This window comes from Panicum hallii, chromosome 3, assembly GCF_002211085.1.
Source record: "Panicum hallii strain FIL2 chromosome 3, PHallii_v3.1, whole genome shotgun sequence".
In the NCBI taxonomy this organism is placed as follows: Eukaryota; Viridiplantae; Streptophyta; class Magnoliopsida; order Poales; family Poaceae; genus Panicum; species Panicum hallii.
In genome coordinates, this window is record NC_038044.1 from 62,045,005 (window position 1) to 62,069,183 (window position 24,179).

Sequence of the window (24,179 nt, forward strand, 5' to 3'; positions counted from 1 at the left end):
CGGGTATTCGTGCCGCGCGCGCCGTCCGCACCCGTCCGCGCCCGGACTCCGCTAGGGTTCGCCCTTGTACCACCACTACCTCAATGACATCCAAATGGTTACATTATGATGATCAACTGAAGACCTGAACAATTAAGCTTCACTGCCGTGCCATTAGCCACAGCCTTATCGGATCGGGTCCCGACATGCAGAACCAGCACCCGCTAACCCGGTAGTTGCATTAGTTGTGCACGGGAGGCAGATCCAGACCCGTGACCCGACGAATCTGTGGTGTGGTGTGGCCACTGGATGGGTCGGCCCGGGCTGTCTCGGGTCGGCCCGGCAGCGCGCCCATGGCTGCACCCCGCCACGCAACCACCCCAGCTGTTTGTACGCGCTACGGTGTGGGCGCACATGTGTGTGGCCTCTGGCACGTACGTGTGCGCGAAGCCCCCCTGCCCGTGCGACCCATCCAACGATGCGGCCGGCCTCGCACGGCCACACGCCCCCCGCCATGGCCCCCAGCTCTATAAAGCTTCACACCACGGCACCACGCACACACACAAGCTCATCGAAGTCACAGCTCAGCTTCAACTCGTCTCGAGCTAGAAAAGATCAGAGCGCAGCTCGGCTTCGTCCTCAACTCGCGCGTCTTCTTGGAGGAGGGCCGGAGCGAGCTTTACGGTCGAGGAGGAAGAGATGGAGGTCGCCGCCGCGAGCTACGTGGCCGACGACGTTGACAGCTGCCTGAAGGCGACCGAGCTGAGGCTCGGCCTGCCGGGCACCGAGGAGACGCCGGCCGCGGCGCTGCCGACGCCGCCGTCCACGCCCAGGGGCAAGAAGCGCGACGGGAACAACACCGGCGCCGAGGAGGCAGCCAAGACCGCTCCGCCGGCCGCCAAGTGAGTGACATGACCATATGGCTGCTTCTTCTTCTTCTCCGGCCCCGTGACATCCAACGAAGGCAAATCTAGTACCTGGTGTCCTAACTCGCGTCGAAACTATTGTCTGCAGGGCTCAGGTGGTGGGATGGCCGCCGGTGAGGTCCTACAGGAAGAGCTGCTTCCAGCAGTCCAGCAGCGCCGCCAAGAGCAAGCCGGCGGCGCCGGAGGAGAAGGCCCCGGCCCCGGCCCCGGCCCCTGCCGCCGCCGCCGCCGGTGGCAACGCGCTGTTCGTCAAGGTGAGCATGGACGGAGCCCCCTACCTGAGGAAGGTGGACCTCAAGATGTACAAGGGCTACCGGGAGCTCAGGGAAGCCCTGGAGGCCATGTTCCTCTGCTTCTCCGGCGGCGCCGACGCGCCGGCCGTCAACCCCTCCGACTTCGCCGTCACCTACGAGGACAAGGACGGCGACCTCATGCTCGTCGGAGACGTGCCCTTCGAGTAAGTGCTTCAGCCTCCTTTGTTCTCCATCTGCTGATACAGAGATGTCTGGATGGTGTCTCATGAATGTTTGGCTCCTTTTGTGTCTCTGCAGCATGTTCATCAGCACCTGCAAGAGGTTGAGGATCATGAAGGGGTCTGAAGCCAGAGGCCTGGGGTCAGTGAAGAACAACTGAGGTTGCAGGATGCATGTCTTGTGCATGAGCAGATTCTTTTGTTCTTTTGGGTTGGAATCTCCAAGGCATGGACATGTTTTCACCATCTCCCCTTGTCTGACTCGACTCCATCTTTGACACAACAACATGAAGACAAGACAAAGGCAAAGGATGCAAGGTCGAGAAGAGGAGTGAGTTAAGCTTGCAAGGAGAGACAGCTTTGTGCGTCAAAGTGCATGCATGCGTGGATGTGTGGTCACTTTGTTTCTATTTTTCTTTTCTTTTTTTACTTCTACTACTACTAGGTGTTAGCAACACAAAAGGAGTGGAGATTCGAGTTGACATCTCCATGTGTGTTTGTACAAAGCCAAAGATCACTTTTAAGTTATATCTATCAGTGCTTGGTTACTTCTGTAAGTGCAGGGGAAAACAGGTCTGTTCTGTTTTCCCCTCTGATGAGTTTATCTATCCATATATTTCCTTTTGGTTGTGCAATGCAAGAACATCATCCTTTTTCTTGTGGAATGCAAGAGCCACAAAAAGGTTCAGGTCATCAGTTCACTGTCAAAAGGAATGGAATCCACGAATTCATCAGCTCACTGATTCAATTCCATCCACTAATCCTTCTTACATCAACAAATCCACTAGACCTTTCATGGACATGAAAGTTTTCTCCTTCAGTTTCAACCACAAAGTTAACCCCTTCACTAAGAATCTTGCCAAAAGCGAGAACAAAAATTCATGCAACAACACAAACACTTGTTCCTCTTCAGCTGGCACCTCTTCAAGAACATGTGCACTGAAGATTTTACATGCTTATATGCATGCCAAGGATGGGCACAAGATCCAGTCCAACCTTGCTTCACCATTCCACTTGGCCCCTGTCAAGTGGCAACTAAGCTACCAAGTTGGCCGGCACAGCCAGAGCTGGCCGGTCAAGGCTCGAACAGAAAGCCCTGCTCTGGCGAGAGCGCTGAATCTGGGGCGCTTGCCCTCGCACACTTGCCGCGCCCATCCATTCAGATTTCAGCGGTAACATGCGGCTGTCCATGGCCTCGCCGACAGGGTACATGTGGCGCACATGAGCGCCAGGATTGCGGCCAAGACCAGACGAGATGGCATCCGAGGCGTTTCATCCAGCTCCAGGGCGTTCACGCCTAGCTTGCGTTATCTTCCGGGACGCCGTGGCCGGCGGTTCGCCCGGTTGGCCGGCCGGCCGGCCGGCCACTGGAGAGCATAGCGCCTGGAGATCGAGGGTCCAGGAAGGGTCCCATGTGGTTGTGAGGACGGAGCAGCGTCCGCGAAATGAATGGAGAGATGCAGGGTCCCTGTCTGCTGCAGATTTCTTCCATCGCGTTTCCCTGCAATGCGGTTGCATGATTGGCGTCAGTCTTCTGTTAGGTCCAACCAGAGCTGGGTGCTAGTGCATTCATTGTGCTTCGGGGATAGGGTATGTGTGCAAGAACAGGCTGGCTTGGCTTGGCTGGTTGATGCGAGAGGCTTTTCGGTGTCGATCGCCTCTGTTTGTGTGGTGTGGCTGGTTAATTGTGACGAATAGGATATGTGTTGGGCAGGCGACTTGCTGACTTGGAGATGCATGTATGGCTCTGATGAACCTGAACTGACCATGAAACTTCTGCTGAAGACTAAGAAAATTCAGATTTGCGGCCATCTTGAAGTAGTATAGTCTGCCCAACATCTTCGTTAGTCTTTGTGTGCGTTTTCTATCATTCTAATTGATTCTATCATAAGATCAAGACTAAACAACACAAAACAGACCCTGGGCCTCTGATGTCAAGGTGCTAACTAGAATCGGGTAACACTTTTGAGAAATTGCCCCTCCCTTGACACATTTGTGCAGTCCTGAGGTCAAGCCCCTCCATACATACAAGCAGACGAAGTGGAAAACAGTTGAAGTAGCAGGAATTATTTTAGGAGAACAGCAGGGATTATCTAGGATGCAAGTACAGTTATAAGCAAATCATGTAACGAAAAATGCACTTAAGAAGAAGGAATGCATACTGTTTTGAGCACAAGGTTGATCAGAGTCACCATCTCCTGGCTCTTTCTTCGGTTCAGTGTGAAACGCCCTGTCTGAACAACTGAAACTCTTTGTAGTGACGGCTCAAATACCAGAATAACCTGGTCACACGGAATTGATAGATATATCATGAAGCAATTTAAACTTTGTGGGTGTCTGCATTGAGAAAAAACGGTCAGACTGCTAAACTTCAGTTTATGGAACTGCACACATGTAAATTAGGAAAAAGAGCACTGTGCGCTTATTTCTTTTTTCTGCAGGACGACTAATTCGTACATAACTCCACATGCCAACTGCTAATGTCAACATAATAGCATACTGTATAAAAGTACAAGAGTAAAATCTACTTTGTAAGGCATGACCGGGCTACATATGGGAATTGGGGAAGACAAGAACACAGCCACAAAACTGACAACTAGCACTCCAAGAAGATCCCTGTGATGTTCCATAAAAATAAACAGTACACTAATTCATTATGATTTTGACGTAAAGTGGTTTACATGAAGTCTGAAGAGCTCTTTGATACATAGGCCCTGTTCGGTTCCAGCCCTCTAAATTTTAGACCCATCACATCAAAGAGAATCTTGCTATTTAAAAGTATTAAATAAAATCTGTTTATAAAACTTTTTACACAGCTGGGTGCTAATTCGCGAGACAAATTTAATGAGCCTAATTAATCCATAATTTGCAACAGTGATGCTACAGTAATCATCCGCTAATCATGGACTAATATACCTCATTAGATTCGTCTCGCGAATTAGCACTGGGGTTCTGCAATTAGTTTTATAATTAGACTTTATTTAATACTTATAAATGATAAGATTCTCTTTGATGTGACCCCTCTAAACTTTAGACCCCCGGATCCGAACACACCCATAGCCACTGTCATGGTATGATATAATGTCGAACAATGTAGATGTGCCCAACTCTACCAATTTTTCTCATGAACAAAGCTGTTTAAGACTGACTAGACAGACTCTGCGGCGACACCAAAATCATAACACCAGCTGACCAGCCAAACAACACAGACAGCACAACCATTGTTTCGACAGGCTACTTCGGGCTACCGAGTCAATAATATCTCAAGAGCTATATATGTGCAAGACAGAGTGCAGACCAGTTTGCCACCATCCAAAAGGTATGCAATGCAGTATGGACCATCCATGAAAAAGGCACGAAATTTGTGGCAAACGTACTTTTAACGCCATGCCTCGATTTGTGATGGGCCTAGCTATTTAGACGGTACTGCTGGGATTCCTCCAGTTCTGAACATCCGAATCTGCGAATGAAGTGAAAGGCATGGATATTAACCCAAGGAGACCAACTGAAACAGGCAAGTCATGGAAAATCATGAAATTTTCCATCACTGAACAGGCTTAACGCAACCAAGGCTTTCAGTAACTACCAATTTTTCCCTCCATGGATTCAATGTCATTATGAGAACTGGTTAAAAACTCTGTTATAACCACGCATTCGCTCAGTCTCAGCTCATCAGTTCCGCTTCCGCATCAGTTGTGGTAACCGAGCACCAGAATTCGAAACTTATCTGACTGGATCATACAGCACAAGCTCACAGTTGGATCTCATACTCGCAGCATGCTAAAAAAAAGCAACAAGATCACGGCAAAAATCGAAACCTGGCGACAGCGGCGCCGGGGAATGCAATCCGAGCGAGCGATCACGAGCGTGCGTACTGCGCACCTTCCGGACTCCGGAATCCCCTGGCGGTGTACTGGATCTGCAGCGCGCACGGAACGAGCAGCTACTTGCATCCTGCCGACGCCGAGGTCGGTGGCGCCGTGGCGGCTGAGGCGAGGACGGCACGGCGGCGGGGGCGGTGGAGTGGGCTTGGAAGCCGGGTGGGCCTCTCAGATTTTGGGCTCGTCTTGGCCCAGTGCACGCACAAATGAGAACTCGGGCTTTTCTTTCCCGGCCTGCGTTTGTAAATTGTAATGGCCTGCTTTGGTTTGAGGCCGACGGGTTGCTTTGCCTTCCCGGCGGTCGCGTAGCGGAATTCAACATGTTCGTTTTTAAATTTTGAAGTAGTTTATCCTAAATGCTGATTTGGGTTTTGTAGGTTATTGAATCAACTCTAAAAATATATTGATACATATATAAATGTGATAACCTAAGTAAACATAGGTAAATATAGATCTTGGAATAAAAAATAAAAATGATAAAATGGGAATATGCGTGCTAGGGTTTATTGTTGGTGGGCTGTAATATTTAGGCATAAGCATAATAACCATTGGGTGCGACATGTGAACAAGCCATCTTTCATGAGATAGATATGAGAGGTCCCTCCCCCATTGCATAAAGCTTGGGCTGCCTTAAATCGAGTTTGGGCAACCATCCAAACAAGGACAGATTGCTAAAAAAATTATTTTAAAAAACATCAGATACTGTATTGTTACATGTCTAACAATATCATCACATATCATGTAATGTTTGTACTGTCAAAAGATTAATCCACCAGCTCGCCAAATCTATCCGCATCTAAGGATGCAAGTGGTTATCCAATAGTATCTTTGTCAGCTAAAATTAATTACGGTGACATACCATTCTAGTTCATTTCTCATTTTAAATTATTTACGCAGAATGCTATTCTAGTTCATTTTATCAAGTTTTTGGATCGGTCCAAAATATATATAACTAACTTGCATCCCTACCGACATCAGGCATCGGCCATTAGCGACGCGATTTCGACAGTCATCCACAGCAGGCACGCCACTAGCTCGTATAATCCATGATTCCTGATAACCCTAACCTTAGCTGCTCGAGGCATCGCCATCACCGAAATTCCAAGGACAAATGGCACGACGGCAAGGCCAGAGGCAGAAGCAGATGCATGAACCCGGGCGGGCACGGCAACGTCCATGGGATTTTCGATAGCGGATAGGGGCGGCCGACGTGTCCCCTCGCCGCCACAAAAATATCAGCCCCCAATCCGACCACTATTTTTCCTACAGCGCCTGCTGCTGTCTGCTGACCTGGCAGGCCTCCTGGCCAAGAGAAAGATACGGCGGGGCCCGCGCAAAAAATCCACATTTCGTGGACCGAGACGCTCCTGCCCCGCGGGCCCGGCCCAGTGGGTGCGATCCGCCGGCAACTTGGCCTGCAAGTTGGGGGCCTGATTTTTTCCGGTCCAATTATGCTACGTTGGAGAGTGAAGTAAAGGAGCTGATGAAGTGATGATGACAGGGACACCTTGTTTGCTTGGACTTGTCAGCCTGAAATCTCTGGACCGGTGAAAGAGGCCTTTTTGGGTGAAGAGACTTTGGAGGATGCACTGTCTTGTGTGGTTCGGAGAAGGGGATAAGCATAAACCATTGTAGGTGAAATTTTGGAAACTTGGTGTTGGAACTGTATAGAGTTTTCTACGTCTCTGGTTTTAGTCTAAGATCGAAATAAGATGGTTCATCGAAACATTCTCAGTAGCCCTGCTTCTGCACTCTTAAAATTTGCGGAGTTGGGGTTTTACCAAGTAGGCCACATTTGCTACTGCTTTCAGATCAAAAGAAATGGTTTCTTTTTTGTGCCACGGGGCACAAATGTGCTGAAAATCTTGATTCCGTCCTAAAAATCCAACCTTCCTTTTTCTTTCATTTGTCCTCTAAGACACATGACTTTTTCTCTTTCTGAATACTCCTTCCTTTTCTCAAATATATGTGAACTAAAAAGCTTGTCCTAAATGACGTATATTTGACAACGGAGAAAGTACGTACCGGAGAAAAGTAGCATATGAATTGGTGTCCGTATTTGATTTGGAGAGTATTGTCGGGACTTACAAGAGTATATCAGTTCGCATCCCTATGCATAAGGAATGTCAAATAACACTCACAATAGTGTAATAATTAAGATTGACTTAGATTTTTCAATCATTTTATGGACGTTTAGGATAAGCTTGTAGTTTGCGAGGGTAAGCTGTCGAATCTGGATGTCTGCAACAACCTTTACTAATTTCGGCAAAACTTTGCAGTTGCAGAGCAATCTTCCAGGCAATTCCACAATTTGCAACTTACCTTGCCTAACTCGGAACGTAAGACAATTGCATCACACCATACTGGCATTTTATTTACCCCACTTGCAAAATGAGAAACAGAACCGAAGGGCATTTTCGGAAAAGGCACACAGTGTCGCCATTCGCCACAGGTCTCCCCATCAACGCTGCCGGTATAAACTCGGCCCCCTCCGGTGACCACCATTGCTCAGGTTGCGCCCAGCTCCCATCCTCCCCTTCTCACCGAGTACGAGGAGCGAGAAAAGAAAGCGACTTTCCTCCAAGCATGGCGGGCGCCGGCGCCGACGACGACGTGGTGGAGGTTAGCTGCGGTGGAGACGGCCGCGACCCCGGCGCGTACGCGGCGGTGCTCAAGAGGAGGCTCGACCTGTACTGCGCCGCCGTCGCCAAATCCATGGTACGGTTTCTCCTCCGTCAAAGATCAGCTCGGGTCTTTGGTGTTTCAACTTATGCTGTAGACAGATTTGGAGTCACTTTGGTAGAGTTTGCAAGTTCTAGCATTTCAGTTATTTCCCCCCTCCGTTTCAGGGATAGGAATTTTATTGTAAATTTTACTTTTTGGGAAATCTGACAAAGGAAAAAAAAATCGGTTGCTTCATTTGAGGACTTGATCGAAAAACATCTTGTCATTTTGTCAATGCAGTCCTACACTGTAAGTGATATGCCGGGGGCCACATTAGAAATTCCAATAGCTTATGGCAACCTACTTACATATGGTTAAAAAAAAATCCCCTGCCTATGAGAAACAGAGGAAGACACCGCACTGTGCGTGTCCATTTCTCTTATGGCTCGTGATGAAGAATCTGACCAAGATCGGATTTTCGCCATTGTCATAGTAGTACTGTGCAACGACGAAATGCAAACGCTGCCACTTTACATGAAAACTGTATCACGTATTACTTTCTGATTTGATCTTAAGGTAATCGAGGGAGTCTTGTAGTGGTGACACTGACATGTAGGATTACTGATTTGGTCTATGTGAATGTTAGGAGGGAGGATGTCTTGGACACTCTACATACACAGCGTTGGGATATTCTGATGGAGAGTCATTGATCACAAATGATTGAATGAGCCTGATGTGTCGGACACCCGATAGGATCTTTTCCTTTCGTTTCTTTTTAGACTTGTTTTTGAAAGAGTATATCTTCTTTGTTTCTTTTTCCCGCTGAAAGCGATAGGAAACATTATATGTTATATGAAAATGAATTTTTACATTGATTTTCTTGAGTTAGCTATTCAGTAATTAGTACCACAAGCTAGTTGAGTGGTTACACTTTCCCCCCGAAGTATCCATTTTCATTTGGATATTGTAAAAGAACATCATGCGTGCCTTTTTCTGCGGTCCTCAATCTTGCGCACAGATGGCACGTTTATTTTGCATTTTGGTAATAGAAAGGGTAGCCTTGGAACTCCTTTAATCTTGACTGTTGCAACCAATGGTTCCACAAAACTGCAAGCTATGTATAATTCTTTTCCCTTACTATATGGGTAAGGATGTGCAGTACTAGTGGCTTTCCGGAGCTTAACAGTGAAAGAAACCTCGCGTACTGGCTGCACCCAGCCCCTTGCCGCTTTGTTGCTCTGATGTTTATGTAAGTCCATTTTCAGGAAGCTAAATCACAAGAATCTTCGTTGGGCTACCCCAACTCACAAGCTTCAGACACTTCACAATTGATTTCTCAAGCTTCCTTTGATGGTATTTATGACCTTTCATAATTGCATACATGTCAGTCTATCAAGCAACTTCGGCAAAATGTTTATGCCTAAAGTGCCTGGCAGGAAGATTTCGAAGGCAGTAGAGCCTTAGGTCGATGAAATGTGGTCTGGCATGAGGCCTAATGCTAAAGTACATTAGAAGTCAAATCCTATTCTCAACTCAACATTCACCCAGTTGAACATTCCAATAGGACATTATTAGATACCAAATTTCAGTTGTCCCAGTAAACTCGATTCTCAGTTTTGCTTCAAGTACTGCTGAACCATCCGCTAGCGGCTATGGTCTTCTATGATAATTACATACAGAAGATCTGATCTCACCAGCAGTTTCAGTAGAATAGGGATTAGCTTCATGATTGGTTGATGTCCATATGGTGTTCCATTAATTATTCTGGAGAAATGTTCTTAAACTATGAGTAATGTTGGTGAGGTCATATGTTGAGACATGAATAGCCTGATCTGCTTCAGTAATACTGAACACTGACATCAAGTCTGTTAGTGAGTTGCACTGGGCATGCAACTCTGTTGGCTCCAATTTGCATTCTGGCAGTGTGCAGATATGCTGCATGTGTGGTTTGGAAAGCATACAGGCCCTTCTGTAACATTTGAACCATCAACCACCATTGTGTTTTACATATTTTACTGTCATGTTTTGCTTTCTTTAATTCCACACGCAGATGATGGAGATGGGGCAACCATAGTTACAAACTCAAATATCATAGACCATGAGGATTTTCGAGGAAATCCAGCTAACAGTGGTACATCAAAGGAACAATCAGATGATGATGGCGATCTTGAGGAGAATACTGACCCTGCCAATACAAAGAAGATGAGGAGGTAACATAAATTGTTGCATTACATGAGTTAACTTGAGGAGAATATATTGACCTTGCTAAATTGAAACCATTTCTTGATTTTGTTGTGAGTGAGAGATCGATTTACCTTGTTAGAAGGCAACATACTTCAGTTTTCCCGTTCGCTTCCTTTACCATTCATTGCCTTTGAAGGCAGGAAACATCCAATCACATCAAGCTCTGTCCAATTGTCCATACCCACAAAAAACTTTATAAATTTCTTTACTACTAAAGTTAATACTTATATTGCTAGATAAGTTAGTGATGCAGTTCAAAGTAACCAGATCCAGGAATCCCATGTCTTTTGCCATTAGTTTCCTCTTGGTGTAAATCGGTTGCCATTACCTTGATTCTACATGAAATCTAGTATGTATGTATGTTGGAAGCTTAACACACCATCTTACTCAGTTAAATTCAATGCTGTGATCAGAATGCTGTCAAATCGAGAATCAGCTAGGCGATCAAGAAAGAGGAAGCAAGTGCACATGACCGATCTTGAATCACAGGTTTCAAATCGTGACAGATGAATGCGCAAGTTAATCTCCAACTGAAGTGAACATAATGATGCTAATTACTACCTAATTCTCTAGGTTTCCAAGTTAACATCTGAAAATGCATCTTTGCTAAAGCGCCTGGCTGATATGACTCAGAAATACAAGGATGCGACCCTTGACAATAGAAATCTTACAGTTGATGTTGAGACTATGAGGAGAAAGGTTCGTTTATCTTAAATGCATCACACATTTTTTCTGTTATTTGTTGTAAACTTTTAACCGCATCAGTTTGCATATTATTATACTAATGTTTCCATAGGGAGGATTAGTTGTAGCTATTTGTACTATGCTCTGCATAGAGACTAGATCAATGTTTACATTTCTTTGTATGGCCAAAAGGCGCAGAAAAAGTAATATGAAATTTGAACATACTTGTTTTAGATAACATGTAAAAGTTCAGTTTTCATCCATGGTGATTTTCTTATTGTAGCAAAAAAGTACAGGACATTTTCCATTTTCTTTTCTACATATGAGAATAACTTTTTTCCTTTTTTTCCTGTTGCAGTTTTTTTCGATACTGTTTTCTTCCATTAATTTTATTTTTAAGAATAACAGTGTTCTCTTACAGGTGTGGGGAATTGTAAAATGAAACAAAATATTAAAAGTGCCATACCATGTTCCAATGCTCCAAGTGTGTGTCTCATTAAACCTGTGGTGTTGCCCTTGTGGAAGGGCTGTTCTATCTCTTGAGAACATCAATACCGCACATGAGGAGTCCAAACAGGATACTACCATACAAACATTTGATAATGCTTGTGTGTGAGTATATGTACAACTCTGTATTCTTGTATCGTGAGTAAAGGTGTTTTTGAATTCCAAAATGTTCATGTTTAAGGATTTTAACATATTCAGACAGTAACTGGAAAATGGGCTTATACTATAACTGTTCCAATCATGTTTCACAAAACAAAGATCTTCACAAAAATCTACTAATTTAACAAATCTGCACACCATCATATATTAAAAAAAACATGTCTTTACAAACTTATACTTCTATCCCTTCTACATTTATGCTTATTTTCTCTGGAACTTTACATTTGTTAATAAGCACACAAAAGTCCACTGAAATGAAAGTTAGCCACAACTGCCTTTATATTCCCCTACCCACAGGCTGTAGACATAGACATAACTGGTTCCATATCCTTGTAATTTATTTCTTTAACAAAGTATTGTTTTCAGGTGAACATAGCTGAGGAAGCTGTTAGGAGACTAACTGGAACAACCCTCCTGTTATCCACCACATGTGACAAGACAGCGAGCAGCATGCGCTTGACTTCATGTCCATCCGATGCGGGTTCTGCTTCTGTCACCACTGAAGATAGCATGGAACATTTTCTTCAGGCACAACTTCAAAGCGATCTGATCAAGCTTGACCTCCCAAATGCAGCAATTCTTCTGACCAGTGGGGAGATGGGCACCAAGCCAGATTCTCTGCAACGTGTTGCTAGCTTGGAGGACCTGCAGAAGAGGATCCATAGAGATTCAATACATTCTGAGATTGCATCAACATTCTCAGACCCTGAAGCTCTTGCCAATGGGTAACGTGATTTATAAAGATAAAATCTATGATGAGCGGAGTTGTAAAGCTCTAGCGTGCTAAATTTTTTGTGGTATGGAACTTGTAGCACCCATATCTGGGTGAGATCTATACTGTGATTTGTACACTATCTTGAAGGTAAATAATCTGTGCTTAAGACTGAAACGTTTGACTCTCTGCACTTCTTAGCCTTATTGATATAAAAAAAAGACGCCCCACTTCTTTAGGATTGTGTTAACATCAATATGAATCTTGTTTTCCTATCTTTCTGTTTGCTGTGTAACCTATATATATATATATCCTGTTTAGTAGACATCAAAAGGTTGAAACTGTAGTTATTGATGTGCATGATTATAAAAAGACATGATTTGTGAAATTGTTCCTATGTGTAACAAAAGGTTTCATGTTTGCTTGGATTATGTGAAGAAGATGGATACATAGAGGCAACGAGCCAGAAAACTTTCTTCAGACCATGAGTCACTTTAGGTCCCTAGCAAGGCACAGTCACCACAGAAATGCAAAAAGATCTGAATGAATTTGTACAGTATATTTGCATGAATATGATTTAATTTTCTAACTTCACCGCTGCATTCAGAATGGGACAGCTTGATCCTTTACTGGATCTCATAGATTGTAGGTTACACAACTTGCAGTTAAATATTCCCAAATGCTCAAAGAAAACACTGAAGAGGACAGTGCATTATTTGACTTACCTTGAGATGAAGTGTTCAGCAGCTGCCGGAATCAAGTGACGCAGCACTGAAATTCTTGGATTTGTGCTTCTTGTCCTGGGAACGGACAAGTTCATGTATAGTGTTCCCAGCCATCAATAATCCATCAGGCAGATAAGCATCTGCGTCACATAACTGTATTGATGATTGGCATAAACTGTATCAGCGAGGCAGCCTATTACAAGTCTAACTTGGTAATACCGTCAGTCCAAATGGAAGCAACTCACGGAGAAGCCAGTTCCATTATCATCCATCACATGCCTCATGCCTGAAACATATATATTTTGACAGTCATATATCCTGTCTAGAATCCTTATGGTGGAAACGAAATAAATAAGAAGGAAATTGACTAGAGTGTTCATTCACTGAGCTAGTGACCTTTTCCCCTTCTTTAAAGCGTGCAAGTCAAATTGATAATATAGAACATACCTCAAATGAAACAGAAGGGACTGAATGGCATTCAGTAAACGAGATAAGAAGAGACTGAGGAAACAGAGTATGTGTTGTGACTTGCCTTAGTCTCGGATAAAATCTTTAGTAGTTACAGGGATCGGAACATTTTGCTTCCCTACTGGGCTTAGTTGGTTCTTATATGGTTTATTTGGATCAACCTGATTCGCTCTGCAAGTCGCGTTCTGATGCGCTCAGGTCTTGTTCTGCTTCATTCTGCACCTCTGCATCTGAGTCGCTCTGCAAGCGTGCTTCTAATCTGAAGCAGTACACCATATTAATCAGTACCTGTGTACAAAATAGCACGAGTTGAGAACAACTTAACGACAGATAGCAAGGGGTCCACTGACCGACATTTGAAAAAGTCCAGCTAGTCAAAATGCAGAGGTGGCATGTATCAAACAGAAGCAATTTTTTTAATAAATGAATTCAAAGATCATCAAATGAACTCATATAGACGTAAGTATAACACAGTGATTTACTAGACCTTTGGAAGGTTCTGTACCTGTACCTCTGATCGTTAGATTGGTTGTCTTGGCACGAATGCTTCGTAATCAAACATGACTTCTGGGATGTGAGAAATCTTGTGGCCATGTATCTTCAAGCCTCGGACCAGACTTTGACTGTCCCAAATGTGCAGTGTCTTCAAGGGCGGTAAGGTTCCGTATGCTTTCAGGCAAAGATCTCAGGTTGTGGCAGTGGGAGATGCTCAATTCTTCAAGGGTAGTGAGCTGCCCCAGCCATTCCGGCAGTATCTCCAGGTTGGGAAACTCCAAATGCAGATATCTGAGAGAGGGGAAGCATGGAGTGGCCTCCAGCAAGGACAATGCTAATAATCTGTTGTCGCCAGTGATCAACAATTCCTTGACGGTGGCAAGGTGGTGAAGTCGACCCCACTTCTCAGGAGAAAAATTACGGCTCCTGATTTGGGCCCGAAAAGGAAGAGTTGAAGATGAAAGCCACCCAAATCCATGTAGTGGCAGCACCTCATCGCTGCTGTCCAAGTCTCAATACATACTTTTGGGGGGACATGGCAGGAACTTCAGCTTTGGGCACTTGACTACTTCCAGCCTGTGCAAATTAGGGATTAAGAACTCGTCATCTTCGCCACCTGACCGTGTTGTCCACCACTCGTCCAAGTTCTCTAATAAGTTTAACTGAATAACTCTTTAACTTTCTGCAGGTTCCTTCCTCTCCATAGAATTCCTTTCCGATTTTCCTGATGTTGGGAATGTTGGCCATGAACAATAATCTGAGATTTGGCAGCCTCCCCAATGGAGGAGGAGAATCACATGTTAAATTCATGAGACGGATGGAGGTGAGATATGGAAGATAGGAGGAGATGTCAAGAATCCAGTTAGGGAAGTTCCTGCTCATATAGCCATGTAGTCCAAATCTTTCAACAGTCCGAGGAGGTACAAGGTTCTCCAACACCTCTGCATCTCTCTTATTCTCTGTAGTTTTTGCATGACCCCAGTCAAGGATTAGCTCCCGAAGGTCTGGATTATCTCGCAGTTTAGCGCTCTCTGCATCTCCTGGGCGCTGAACATTATGAAGGTCTCTAATTTCTAGGTGGTGACATGTCGATTTCCCAAGATTCACTATACCGCTACACATTCCATAATCCACCACGTGTACATCATGTACATAATGTTCTGTCCTCTGATGCAACTGCAGATGACTCAAAATGACAGGAACGCTTAGGAGATCTATATCAGGATTTCCTGTGGTGGCTTCAAACCAGGTGAGACTAGTCATGTTGCCAATACCATATGGCAAGTCACGGAGACTCTGCAACGCACTCATGTACAGTGTTTGAAGCTTCAGGTTACAAAATGAGGAAGGAAGCTTTTCAAACCTTACACAATATGATAAATTGAGATGCTTCAACTTTGACAAATCACCAAATGACTCAGGCAATGATGGCAGCTTCGAACAACTTGAAAGGTTCAGAGAATGAAGGTCAGAAAGGTTACCAAAGCATTCAGGGAGTTCTTTGAGATCATGGCAGTCTGAAAGGTTAGGTCTTTCAAATAGTCAAGCTGGCACAAGGACTCTGGTAACACCTGAACCTTGTGGCAATCACAAAGGTGTAAGAACTCGAGTTTGGGAAGATTATTGCCAAAATCTTGTGGCAGGTTTTGTAATTCATGGCAACTCGATAGGTTTAGATGCTCCAAAGACATTAGGTTAAGTTTTTCAGGTAGTTTGACTAGTTTGGAACAACCAGACATGTTTAGGAGCAAGAGTTTTGGAAGAACGCCAAAGTCATCAGGGAGCTTTTGAAGTGCACAATACCCTGACATGTCCAGGTGGCGTAAGCTTTGAAGCTTGCGAATTGATTCAGGCAACTCTTTGAGTTCAGAACACTTCGATAGGCTGAGGAAGGAGAGTGCACAAAGCCTCCCAAATGACATGGGTAGCTTATTAAGGCTGTAATTGCTAGATAGGTCCAAATGACAAAGTTTAAGAAGGCACCCAATATTATCAGGCAAGGTTTCAAGTGTGCAATTGGACATGATTAGAGTTTGCATATTTTGAAGTTTATGGAAAGACTTCGGTAGTGCTGTGATTGGCAAGCTCGAGACATCAAGGTACCTTAGCAGCAGCAGCCGATGAACGGTGGATGGCAGTGATATGTTGGTTGGAGCAGGTTCCCCTTCAATTTTATTGGAACATCCCCTGAATTCCAAGACACGTAAATACTTGGATTTAGAATGTTGAAGTTGCATTCTACTGCCCTCTGTAAAATGTATAGATCTAATTTTGTTTGGTAATTCTTTGATATCCTTAACTGCTTCTGATAATTGATCAGCCGCATATGTTGGCAATAATGTTTCTCAAGTCCATTCCATGCCATTTTTTCTGAAATATCTAGAACAAGTAACTTTTTTTCAAGTATTATCCTCGCAAGATCATGCATCAAATCATGCATGGTGAGTTTGTCAGGTAACGACGCATGCTCTGGGGCACTCTGCAGATATATCAGTACTGTTAGTAGTCAAATTAAATACTCACCTTTATGCTGACAGGAAAATAAATTGGTTTTCACTCTGTTATCAAAACATAGTATATTTAGAAAGTAAGTCAATCAATTCACAGAAGCCACATAAAGGTAACCTCTATATGGAGAAACCCATGTAATGGTCAAATGGGTGTTACAGCAAGTACAACGCATGCATAATGGAGGTGCTTAGGTAAGAAACCACTTTTTTCACCGCATCATGTGCATCAGATGTTTATAAGGTGGATAAGATGCTTAAATTTGCACCATGCTGAAGGTGTATTGACCATGTGGCTAAGCGCCTAAGCCTACATAACTACCAGCTTACATTGGAGGAATTAACTTCTATACAGGTGCTTAAGTACTTAGCAATATGACAACGCACTCATATCTGAGCACCTTGCTTTGTACTTATCATGCTTACAGGGTAGTTGCTTACAGGGTAGTTTTGCGTATGTGAAGGAGAGAGACAAGAGAATGATTGGATAGGTCGTTATGCAAGGGCATGACATAACACAGGTTTCAAAGGAGAGAGAATAAATGAAAAAGAGAGAAAGAAAAGAATTTCCCACTGGAAGACACAACATTAACTGTCTTTAATTAGCATTGTCTCTATGGCCATATACGGTTGAGTTGAGGCAATACCGGGCTTTATTATCAAACATGCTCTTAAAATGTTTCAATAGTAATATTTTCATTCTTTATTCCGAATTAAGTGCTTTTAAAAAGAAAAGAATTTGTTGTAACATGTCATGTCACATTGATTTTTCTTGGAACTCATGCTTGGCTAGAGGGTGTGCTATAGACAAAACATAGTGAAACAGATAGGCTTAAAGACCATACATTAATTTGTTGACATGTATATCCTCAACACCATTGGAGAGGCCTTCAGAGGCAACCTATTGCAATAGTTCTCTATTTGGATGACGTGACATTGTCTTGAGCCCACTAAGCAGGTCAATTAGACTTGCTCTGATACTAGAAGTATAGAGATACAATGTGCTTTTTAGTTCCTGTGCACAAATCTAAAACTACAATATAAGAATGGAAAGGAGTTACAAAACTATTTTCACAAGGAATGTGAAAAATCAAAACTCTTCCACGTCCCAACCTCTTCCTTAGGCCATGTGCAGCACGCGTACGTGTGTGTGGCTAGGCACTTGGTAACTCTGCTGATCGGAACAGGCGTGCCAAGCGGGCACTTGATCTCCAACAGTGTCACTTTTCTTTCCTTTGAGGGCCAGTGTATTACAATCAGAGTGATTCCAATGAGTGTAATAGTCTTCTTTCAAATCAGATGCAAGCTTTAACTTTCATCTTTCAATTTTTCAAGAATAAGAACTGTTGATTTAGTAGCAAAGTAAATTAACTATACTTCTATCACAACACCACCTAATTCATAGCTAAGTACCAACATATAACCATGGCCTACCATAGAAAAAAAATTGAAAAGTTCAAAATCCATCGCCATGGTGCATCAACAAACAAATGGTCGAAAAATGGTGCACTGACCTGAGAAGACTGAAATCTGAAGAAAGGACATCCCCAACAAATAGTTGATACAGCGACGGCCCTTGGTTGATTCAGGAATATAGCCAAGAGCTCTCCATTGCTGGATCAAGTGGTCACTAGAAATAATAAAGCCCTTGGGAAAAACTGCACAATATGTGAAGCACAATTTGAACTCCAACGACATATAATAGTAGCTTAACATGAGGCTCTGAAAAGTCTTTTTGTCTTCTTCCATATCCAAGATAATCTCCCTGTCCCTTATCTCTTCCCATGCCAGTGTAGACACTTCATGGAACATCAAAAATCCAAGAGAGCGTGCTAGTAGTGGTAGACCACCGCACCTCTCAGCGATTTTTCTCCCAATATTTTCTAATCCACCTACATCATTATTGTGTAATGCTGTTTGTCGCATCACATTCCAACAGTCTTCCACTGATAAGGAGTCCAAAATGATTTGCTCGCTCCTGTGTACAGGGAAGATTGTCCTTCGTTCAACTACATCATCTAGCTTCAGATTTTCCACCACTTGTTGCCTGCGTGCAGTTAATATGATCTTGCTCCCCCTAGCACCATACTGAAGCATCTGCTTCAGGTTGTTCAGATTGTCGACACCTTCTTCCCACAAATCATCCAAAATGATCAAATATCTTTTAGTAGGGAGTATACTTTGCATTTGTTCCAATATGGTTTGCAAATCATCATCTGTTGGGGCTGCATATCTTTCACTTGTTCCTGTACTGATACTTCTATTTTGTTCTAATATGATTTTGTCCCTGATTCTTCGTAAATCAAACTTCTTAGACATGTGGACCCATACTCATAGATCAAAGATTCTTGCTCTCTTATCTTCATGAACTGCTTGGGCTAATGTTGTCTTCCCCATGCCACCAAGTCCAACTATAGGAATGATTGAGATATCTTCCTCAGCATCACTATTCAATAGCAGTTCCAAAATATGTTGCTTTTCAGTATCTCTTCCTACCATTTCAATAATGCTTCTATAACCATTGGTAGAAGAAATAGTATCTTGAGTTGTACCACCTGCTGTCCATATTGGTATGTCGCGAGGCACAAGATCAAGGCGGTGACCCTCTTCCTCTATGTCACCTAGATGTCTATTCAGTTTCTTCATTTTGTGAACCACGGTCAACCGCACCAAGAGTGGATTATAGAAGGAAAAGAATACCTTAATCTGTAAAAAATAAGAAACATAAAAAGTTTGAAGATTCATGTTTTACATAAGGTATTGTAGTAGTCCAGCATACTCTTGAAGATCATCACTTTGGTAAAACAAATTGGGTTAGGTACAAAGAGTGAAATAGACTTCTGTGGTAGCAAGAGACACAAATTTAATATGAACATGTGGCCAGCTCACCCTTTGCATTGATAGGTCAGCTCAAATCTAATCTAATAAGAAACAAAGAGCAATTTAAATATTTAGTTAAAAGTACTCTTTTTTTACATTCTTTCTCTGGTGTGCTTTGGGCACGTGGATGACTACAAATCATAATTGTGACGGCTGGTTCTGATGATGGATTTCTAAATATATCATACAAGTCACAGGCAGTCGGATGAGCTGACTGGGTCTATTGAGCTAGTTCAATTAGGGTTAGAGATAGAATTAGATATCTTATTTAGGGGTAAAGCAAGCCTCTCTATATAAAGAGAGATGTATCAATTAAAGGCAAGCAAGAATTATCAGGAGATCGTAATCTACCTCTGGGCCTTGAGATTGGACGCAACCGTCACAGGCGTGCCCAATGTCAAGTGTCCGGTTCAGCACCCATTCGGCCCTCGTAATCCCCAACCCCAATCCCCTTGTTTTGCAAGCCCCCTTAATCAGGACGTGCCATGCAGCATAAGTACTATGTGCAAGCTTTCGAGAGATAGAATGTGTTCTATTGGTTGGTACTATATGGCAAATAATATAAAAAGTATATTGACCTCTCCTGAATTACAATCGCGCAGCAGTCAACTTTCAATTTGAGCACCAAATCAACATAGAAAATTCCTCAAAAAGGAAACTCACTGATGCTGTCTATGTACCCCAGAGAAATTCAATATCAAAATGTGTTAGTTGTAGAAAAATGTTAATAGAAATGCTTTTCAAAGTAAAACATGAGGTTGAAGCTCATAGTTCCCCTACTCCTACCTATGCCCAACGTTGGAATTTGCCGCCTTACAAGAGCCTCATGCCAAAACTTTTGTTTTTCTTCCCTTTTAATATAAATTTGGTAGATCTCATACCACCCTTTCAAAAAACCTATAGTTAATGACATCAAGAGAACTCCAAGATGGTTTCATTCCATTATGGTGCATCATCAAATATTTTTTTTAAAAAAATTTATAGGATTTTGTCTTTTTGAATTAGGATTTTATGGTGTGCTTCTCAAATATCACTCTGCTGATAGAAGACTACTCCATAAATTTCAAATTATGAGGAACTAAGAAGGTTACGAAACCAAGAGAAAGGGTGAAACAAATTACCAAGCTGTGCCTATTTAAACAACGTAGAAACATGAGAGAGAGAGAGTAGCTAGTGAGTGCATGTAGGTGAAAAAAGATGTAACAAATGAGCACAGACAAGTCAACGGATTCACATTTTTCACATGCAGACCTTATCTCTTGAAAGAAAAAAAAACGAAGAAGGCAGTATGACTTGTATCCAAAAATGGAGAGTATTGAAGTTTAGCTTTAGTACCTTTGGTTGGTTCTGCTTCATGAGCTTGATAGCATCCAACTCATCCAGCAAATCCTCAACATCGTATGCCGCGGACTTGAAATTCTTTATCCAAACCCGCACGGTCTCTCGTCTCTCTCCTTCATTCAGGCTCTCCCTCCGGTCAGCATCTTGCTTCAAAGCTTGCAGTTTCTCCATGGTCTTTCTCATGCTGTCCACGTCGTCCTTGAAGCCCCAGAGCAGGGCGGTCTCGTCGGTGACGAGCGCAGCAAGCCTGCCAGCGATCGGCCCCGCCACAGCACCCGCCATCTCGCCTCCAAGGAAGCTATGCTGCCTGATGATGCGTTTGTGGGAGCTAATGATGCGGTGGAAAGGCACTGGCGCCCTGCACTGCAATGTGCAATTTGTAATTCCTCTGCGCGCTGGAACCTTAGAGTAAACTAAGCTAAGCAAGTACACCTACAAGCTGAAGATCCTTGGACAGAGTGGCTTACAGCATAGTATACAGCCCTTGCTTGATATTCGGAGATCACTTTGGAAGACAAGCGCGGCTAAAGTCAACTTGCTCAGCACCTGCAGCAACGAGATGAGTATCTGTTTTTGTCTCGCCTGGGTCTCCATGGAACAACCCCCTGGAGCATCCACTCCCGCGCTCCTCTCAGTTGGGTCGCATGGAGCTGGAGGCACACATGGAGGCTGCAGGTATGTGCATGTGCTCCGATCTTCCACGGAAGACAAGCAGATCATCCTCCATGTTCTTGAACAGCTGAAGTGATTAATTAAGTGAACCTGCTCGATGGCCATCTGGGAATAATTAGTTTCCAAAACACCCTAAGATATATTATATTTGGGTACAAATTTTGAACCCTTCAATGCCTTATATTTCAGGATCAATGCCTTATATTTCAGGATGGTGGAAGTACATGGACTAATTTGGATGTTGAGAAATGCAATTCAAATGAGTGGAAACCACCGCCAACAAAATATTGTCTGTAGCTCTACCAGATAAAGAAAATCCATAAAGAAACGAAGAATAAAATGCATGAGAAGGGAAAAACGGGCATGTCCATCATATGTTCCTTGATGTAGTTTATTTTGTCGGTGTGGTACTGAATACTTATGGCATATATATTTAGGGACCTATACAATGTCACAGTGAGAAACTGGAGGAAAACAAACCAAATGAGATTGTGAAATGTGAGAATAATTGACCCATCAGCTTGCTTTTGGAACCTGGAGCACCAGAGGAACATTAAGGTACTAATTATTACACACTCATTTCATCTCAATCCTTGAACCGTATATGCTGCCACAACATGACATTCTTTTCCCCTGGTGTTTACAGAGAAGTGAACTCTATTTTTCTTTTACCAAAAAACCGTAGATGTTAAAGTCGTGATGGTCGGTTTCGGTGATGGCATGGTGTTTCAGGACGAGCCACCTTCGCTCTGCACGCAGATTGACCGATATAATTAAGCAAGAATGATCGAGGAACAGGGCCCGGAGGACTCAGCAACGCTCATCACCTTCTCAAGCGGCCATGAATATGCGAGCGTCTCCATTGCGACCACCACCACTACCGGAAACGCGGTCTTTGCCGAGTGTCCGGGGCTTTGCCGAGTGCTAAATATCGGGCACTCGGCAAAGAGACTCTTTGCCGAGTGCTACACTCGGCAACGAAAAACACTCGGCAAAGAATATTTTGCCGAGTGTCGGGCACTCGGCAAAGGAGGACACTCAGCAAACGAGGCCACGCAATTAACGGCGTCATTCTTTGTCGAGTGCCTAGTCGAAGACACTCGGCAAAGAGGAGTTTTGCCGAGTGCCTGGTCAAGACACTCGGCAAAATATACATATTTTTTCTCTTTTTTTGTCCAAAATTTTTTTTATTGTCATTCTACATTCTCCTCAACAACATATGTAATTTAGGTTCATTTCTCAAAGTGTCTGCTATATTTCATCAATTTATTTTATTTTATTAAATTTCTTGAATAATTTAAATTTGAACTGCGTGGTCATTCGAATAGTGGAAAAAATGAATGAAAAATTATTATTTATAGTGGAAAAAATGAATGAAAAATTATTATTTATGTTAATGAGCATGCTTTGAGGCCTTATCGAAAAAAGGACCGGAAATTTTAAAACTACTATTCACAAAACATGGCGACTAAATTATGTTCGAGTCGTGTTTAAATTGTATAAAAGGCAAATTTGGTCGGAAAATTATGAAACTTGTCGAGATGTCATGTTATCATGTGAGGATATTGTGATAAAATTTTTATAAGATTTTGTGAACGTTTGCAATCTACGATGCTTAACACCTAATCGGACTTTATATAAAATCATACACCTCTTTGGAAAACTTTCAATTTGTAAGCATCGTATGTTATAATTTTAACGAAACCTCATCAAATTTTTATCACAGCTTCCCCATATGATATCATTACATCTCGAAAAGTTTCATAATTTTCGGACCATATTTACTTTTTATACATTTTAAAAACAACTGAACAATAAGTTCGTCGTCATGTTTCGTGGACAAAAAATTTGAAATTTCTGGTTTTTTCTCGATAATGTCTCAACGCATGCTTCAATAACGTGAATATCATTTTTTGATTCATTATTTTCCATTATTCGTGTGACTTGTAGTTCAAATTTCAATAATTACAAGAAATTCAATAAAATAAAATAAATTGACGAAATATAACAAACACTTCGATTAATGGGCACAAATTCCACATACTGTTGTATATAATGTAACTATCATAACAAAAAAGTTTGGTGCTAAATAGTGAAAAAAATTAAAATTATTTGCCGAGTGCCTGTTCGGGGCACCGAGTGCCCCAGACCAGGCTTTGCCGAGTGCCCCAGATCTAGGACACTCGGCAAAGAGGGGATATAACCAGCCCGCCGCGCCCCCGCCAGTTACCCACACGCTCGTTCAATTCAGACGCCGTGCCCGCGCCCGCGCCCCCGCCCCCGGCCGCGCCCCCGCTGCGCCGCCGCCGCTCCCCCGGCCCGTGCCCCCAGCCGCGTCCCCGGCCTGCGCCCCCGCCACCGTCGCGCCCCCGGCCGTGCCCCTGGCCGCGCCCCCGCCGTCGCCGCGCCCCCGGCCCGCAGTCCTGCCGCGCCCCCGGCCCGCGGCCCCGCCGCGCCCCCGGCCGGGCCCCTCGCAGCGCCCCGGCCCGAGCCGCCGCCGCGCCCCCGGCCGCGCCCCAGCCTCCGCCGCGCCGGCCGCCGCAGGTATATACTATATATGTCTATTGTTTCATTTTATAAATTAAGCTAAATAGCTACAAGTAGCAAATAGGAACTGGACTGCTTCAATAAAATCGAGTGTATTGTCTCTGTTCTTTTTTATTTTCCTTTAAAGATACATTATCATTAGCATTTGTGCTGAATGACGATGAGAAGGTTGAAAATTATCACTAATGTCAGTGAACTTTTTCTTTATCATCTGGTGTGGTACAAAACCATGTGAAACATGATAGAAATATTATTAGGCTGCACCCTTACATTTTATGTTGGCTGAACGAGACAGTGTTTGAAAGTTTCCTGCTCC

The 24,179-nt window shown here is 43.5% G+C and overlaps 4 protein-coding genes across 4 annotated transcripts; 2 read left to right on the top strand and 2 right to left on the bottom strand.

Annotated features, from left to right (window-relative positions):
- Window positions 1-527: 527 nt before the first annotated feature.
- On the top strand, window positions 528-2,012 carry LOC112886025 (auxin-responsive protein IAA31-like). The gene is made up of 3 exons (XM_025951765.1): window positions 528-881; window positions 994-1,362; window positions 1,457-2,012. The coding sequence occupies exons 1-3, from the start codon at window positions 679-681 to the stop codon at window positions 1,536-1,538; spliced, it is 654 nt and encodes a 217-aa protein (XP_025807550.1). The 5' UTR covers window positions 528-678; the 3' UTR covers window positions 1,539-2,012.
- A 550-nt stretch (window positions 2,013-2,562) lies between these two features.
- On the bottom strand, window positions 2,563-4,776 carry LOC112883785. The gene is made up of 3 exons (XM_025949000.1): window positions 4,755-4,776; window positions 3,540-3,659; window positions 2,563-2,878 (listed from the first exon to the last, which is right to left on the bottom strand). The coding sequence occupies exons 1-3, from the start codon at window positions 4,764-4,766 to the stop codon at window positions 2,675-2,677; spliced, it is 336 nt and encodes a 111-aa protein (XP_025804785.1). The 5' UTR covers window positions 4,767-4,776; the 3' UTR covers window positions 2,563-2,674.
- A 2,985-nt stretch (window positions 4,777-7,761) lies between these two features.
- Window positions 7,762-12,466, top strand: LOC112884211 (light-inducible protein CPRF2-like). The gene is made up of 6 exons (XM_025949572.1): window positions 7,762-7,976; window positions 9,188-9,275; window positions 9,973-10,132; window positions 10,580-10,655; window positions 10,740-10,865; window positions 11,883-12,466. The coding sequence occupies exons 1-6, from the start codon at window positions 7,845-7,847 to the stop codon at window positions 12,243-12,245; spliced, it is 945 nt and encodes a 314-aa protein (XP_025805357.1). The 5' UTR covers window positions 7,762-7,844; the 3' UTR covers window positions 12,246-12,466.
- A 1,024-nt stretch (window positions 12,467-13,490) lies between these two features.
- On the bottom strand, window positions 13,491-20,926 carry LOC112885623 (probable disease resistance protein RPP1). The gene is made up of 7 exons (XM_025951203.1): window positions 20,639-20,926; window positions 19,124-19,129; window positions 18,055-18,199; window positions 17,938-17,953; window positions 15,285-15,447; window positions 13,927-14,191; window positions 13,491-13,709 (listed from the first exon to the last, which is right to left on the bottom strand). Exons 1-6 carry the CDS (start codon window positions 20,924-20,926, stop codon window positions 13,976-13,978), a joined length of 834 nt encoding a protein of 277 aa, XP_025806988.1. The 3' UTR covers window positions 13,491-13,709; window positions 13,927-13,975.
- Window positions 20,927-24,179: the final 3,253 nt, after the last annotated feature.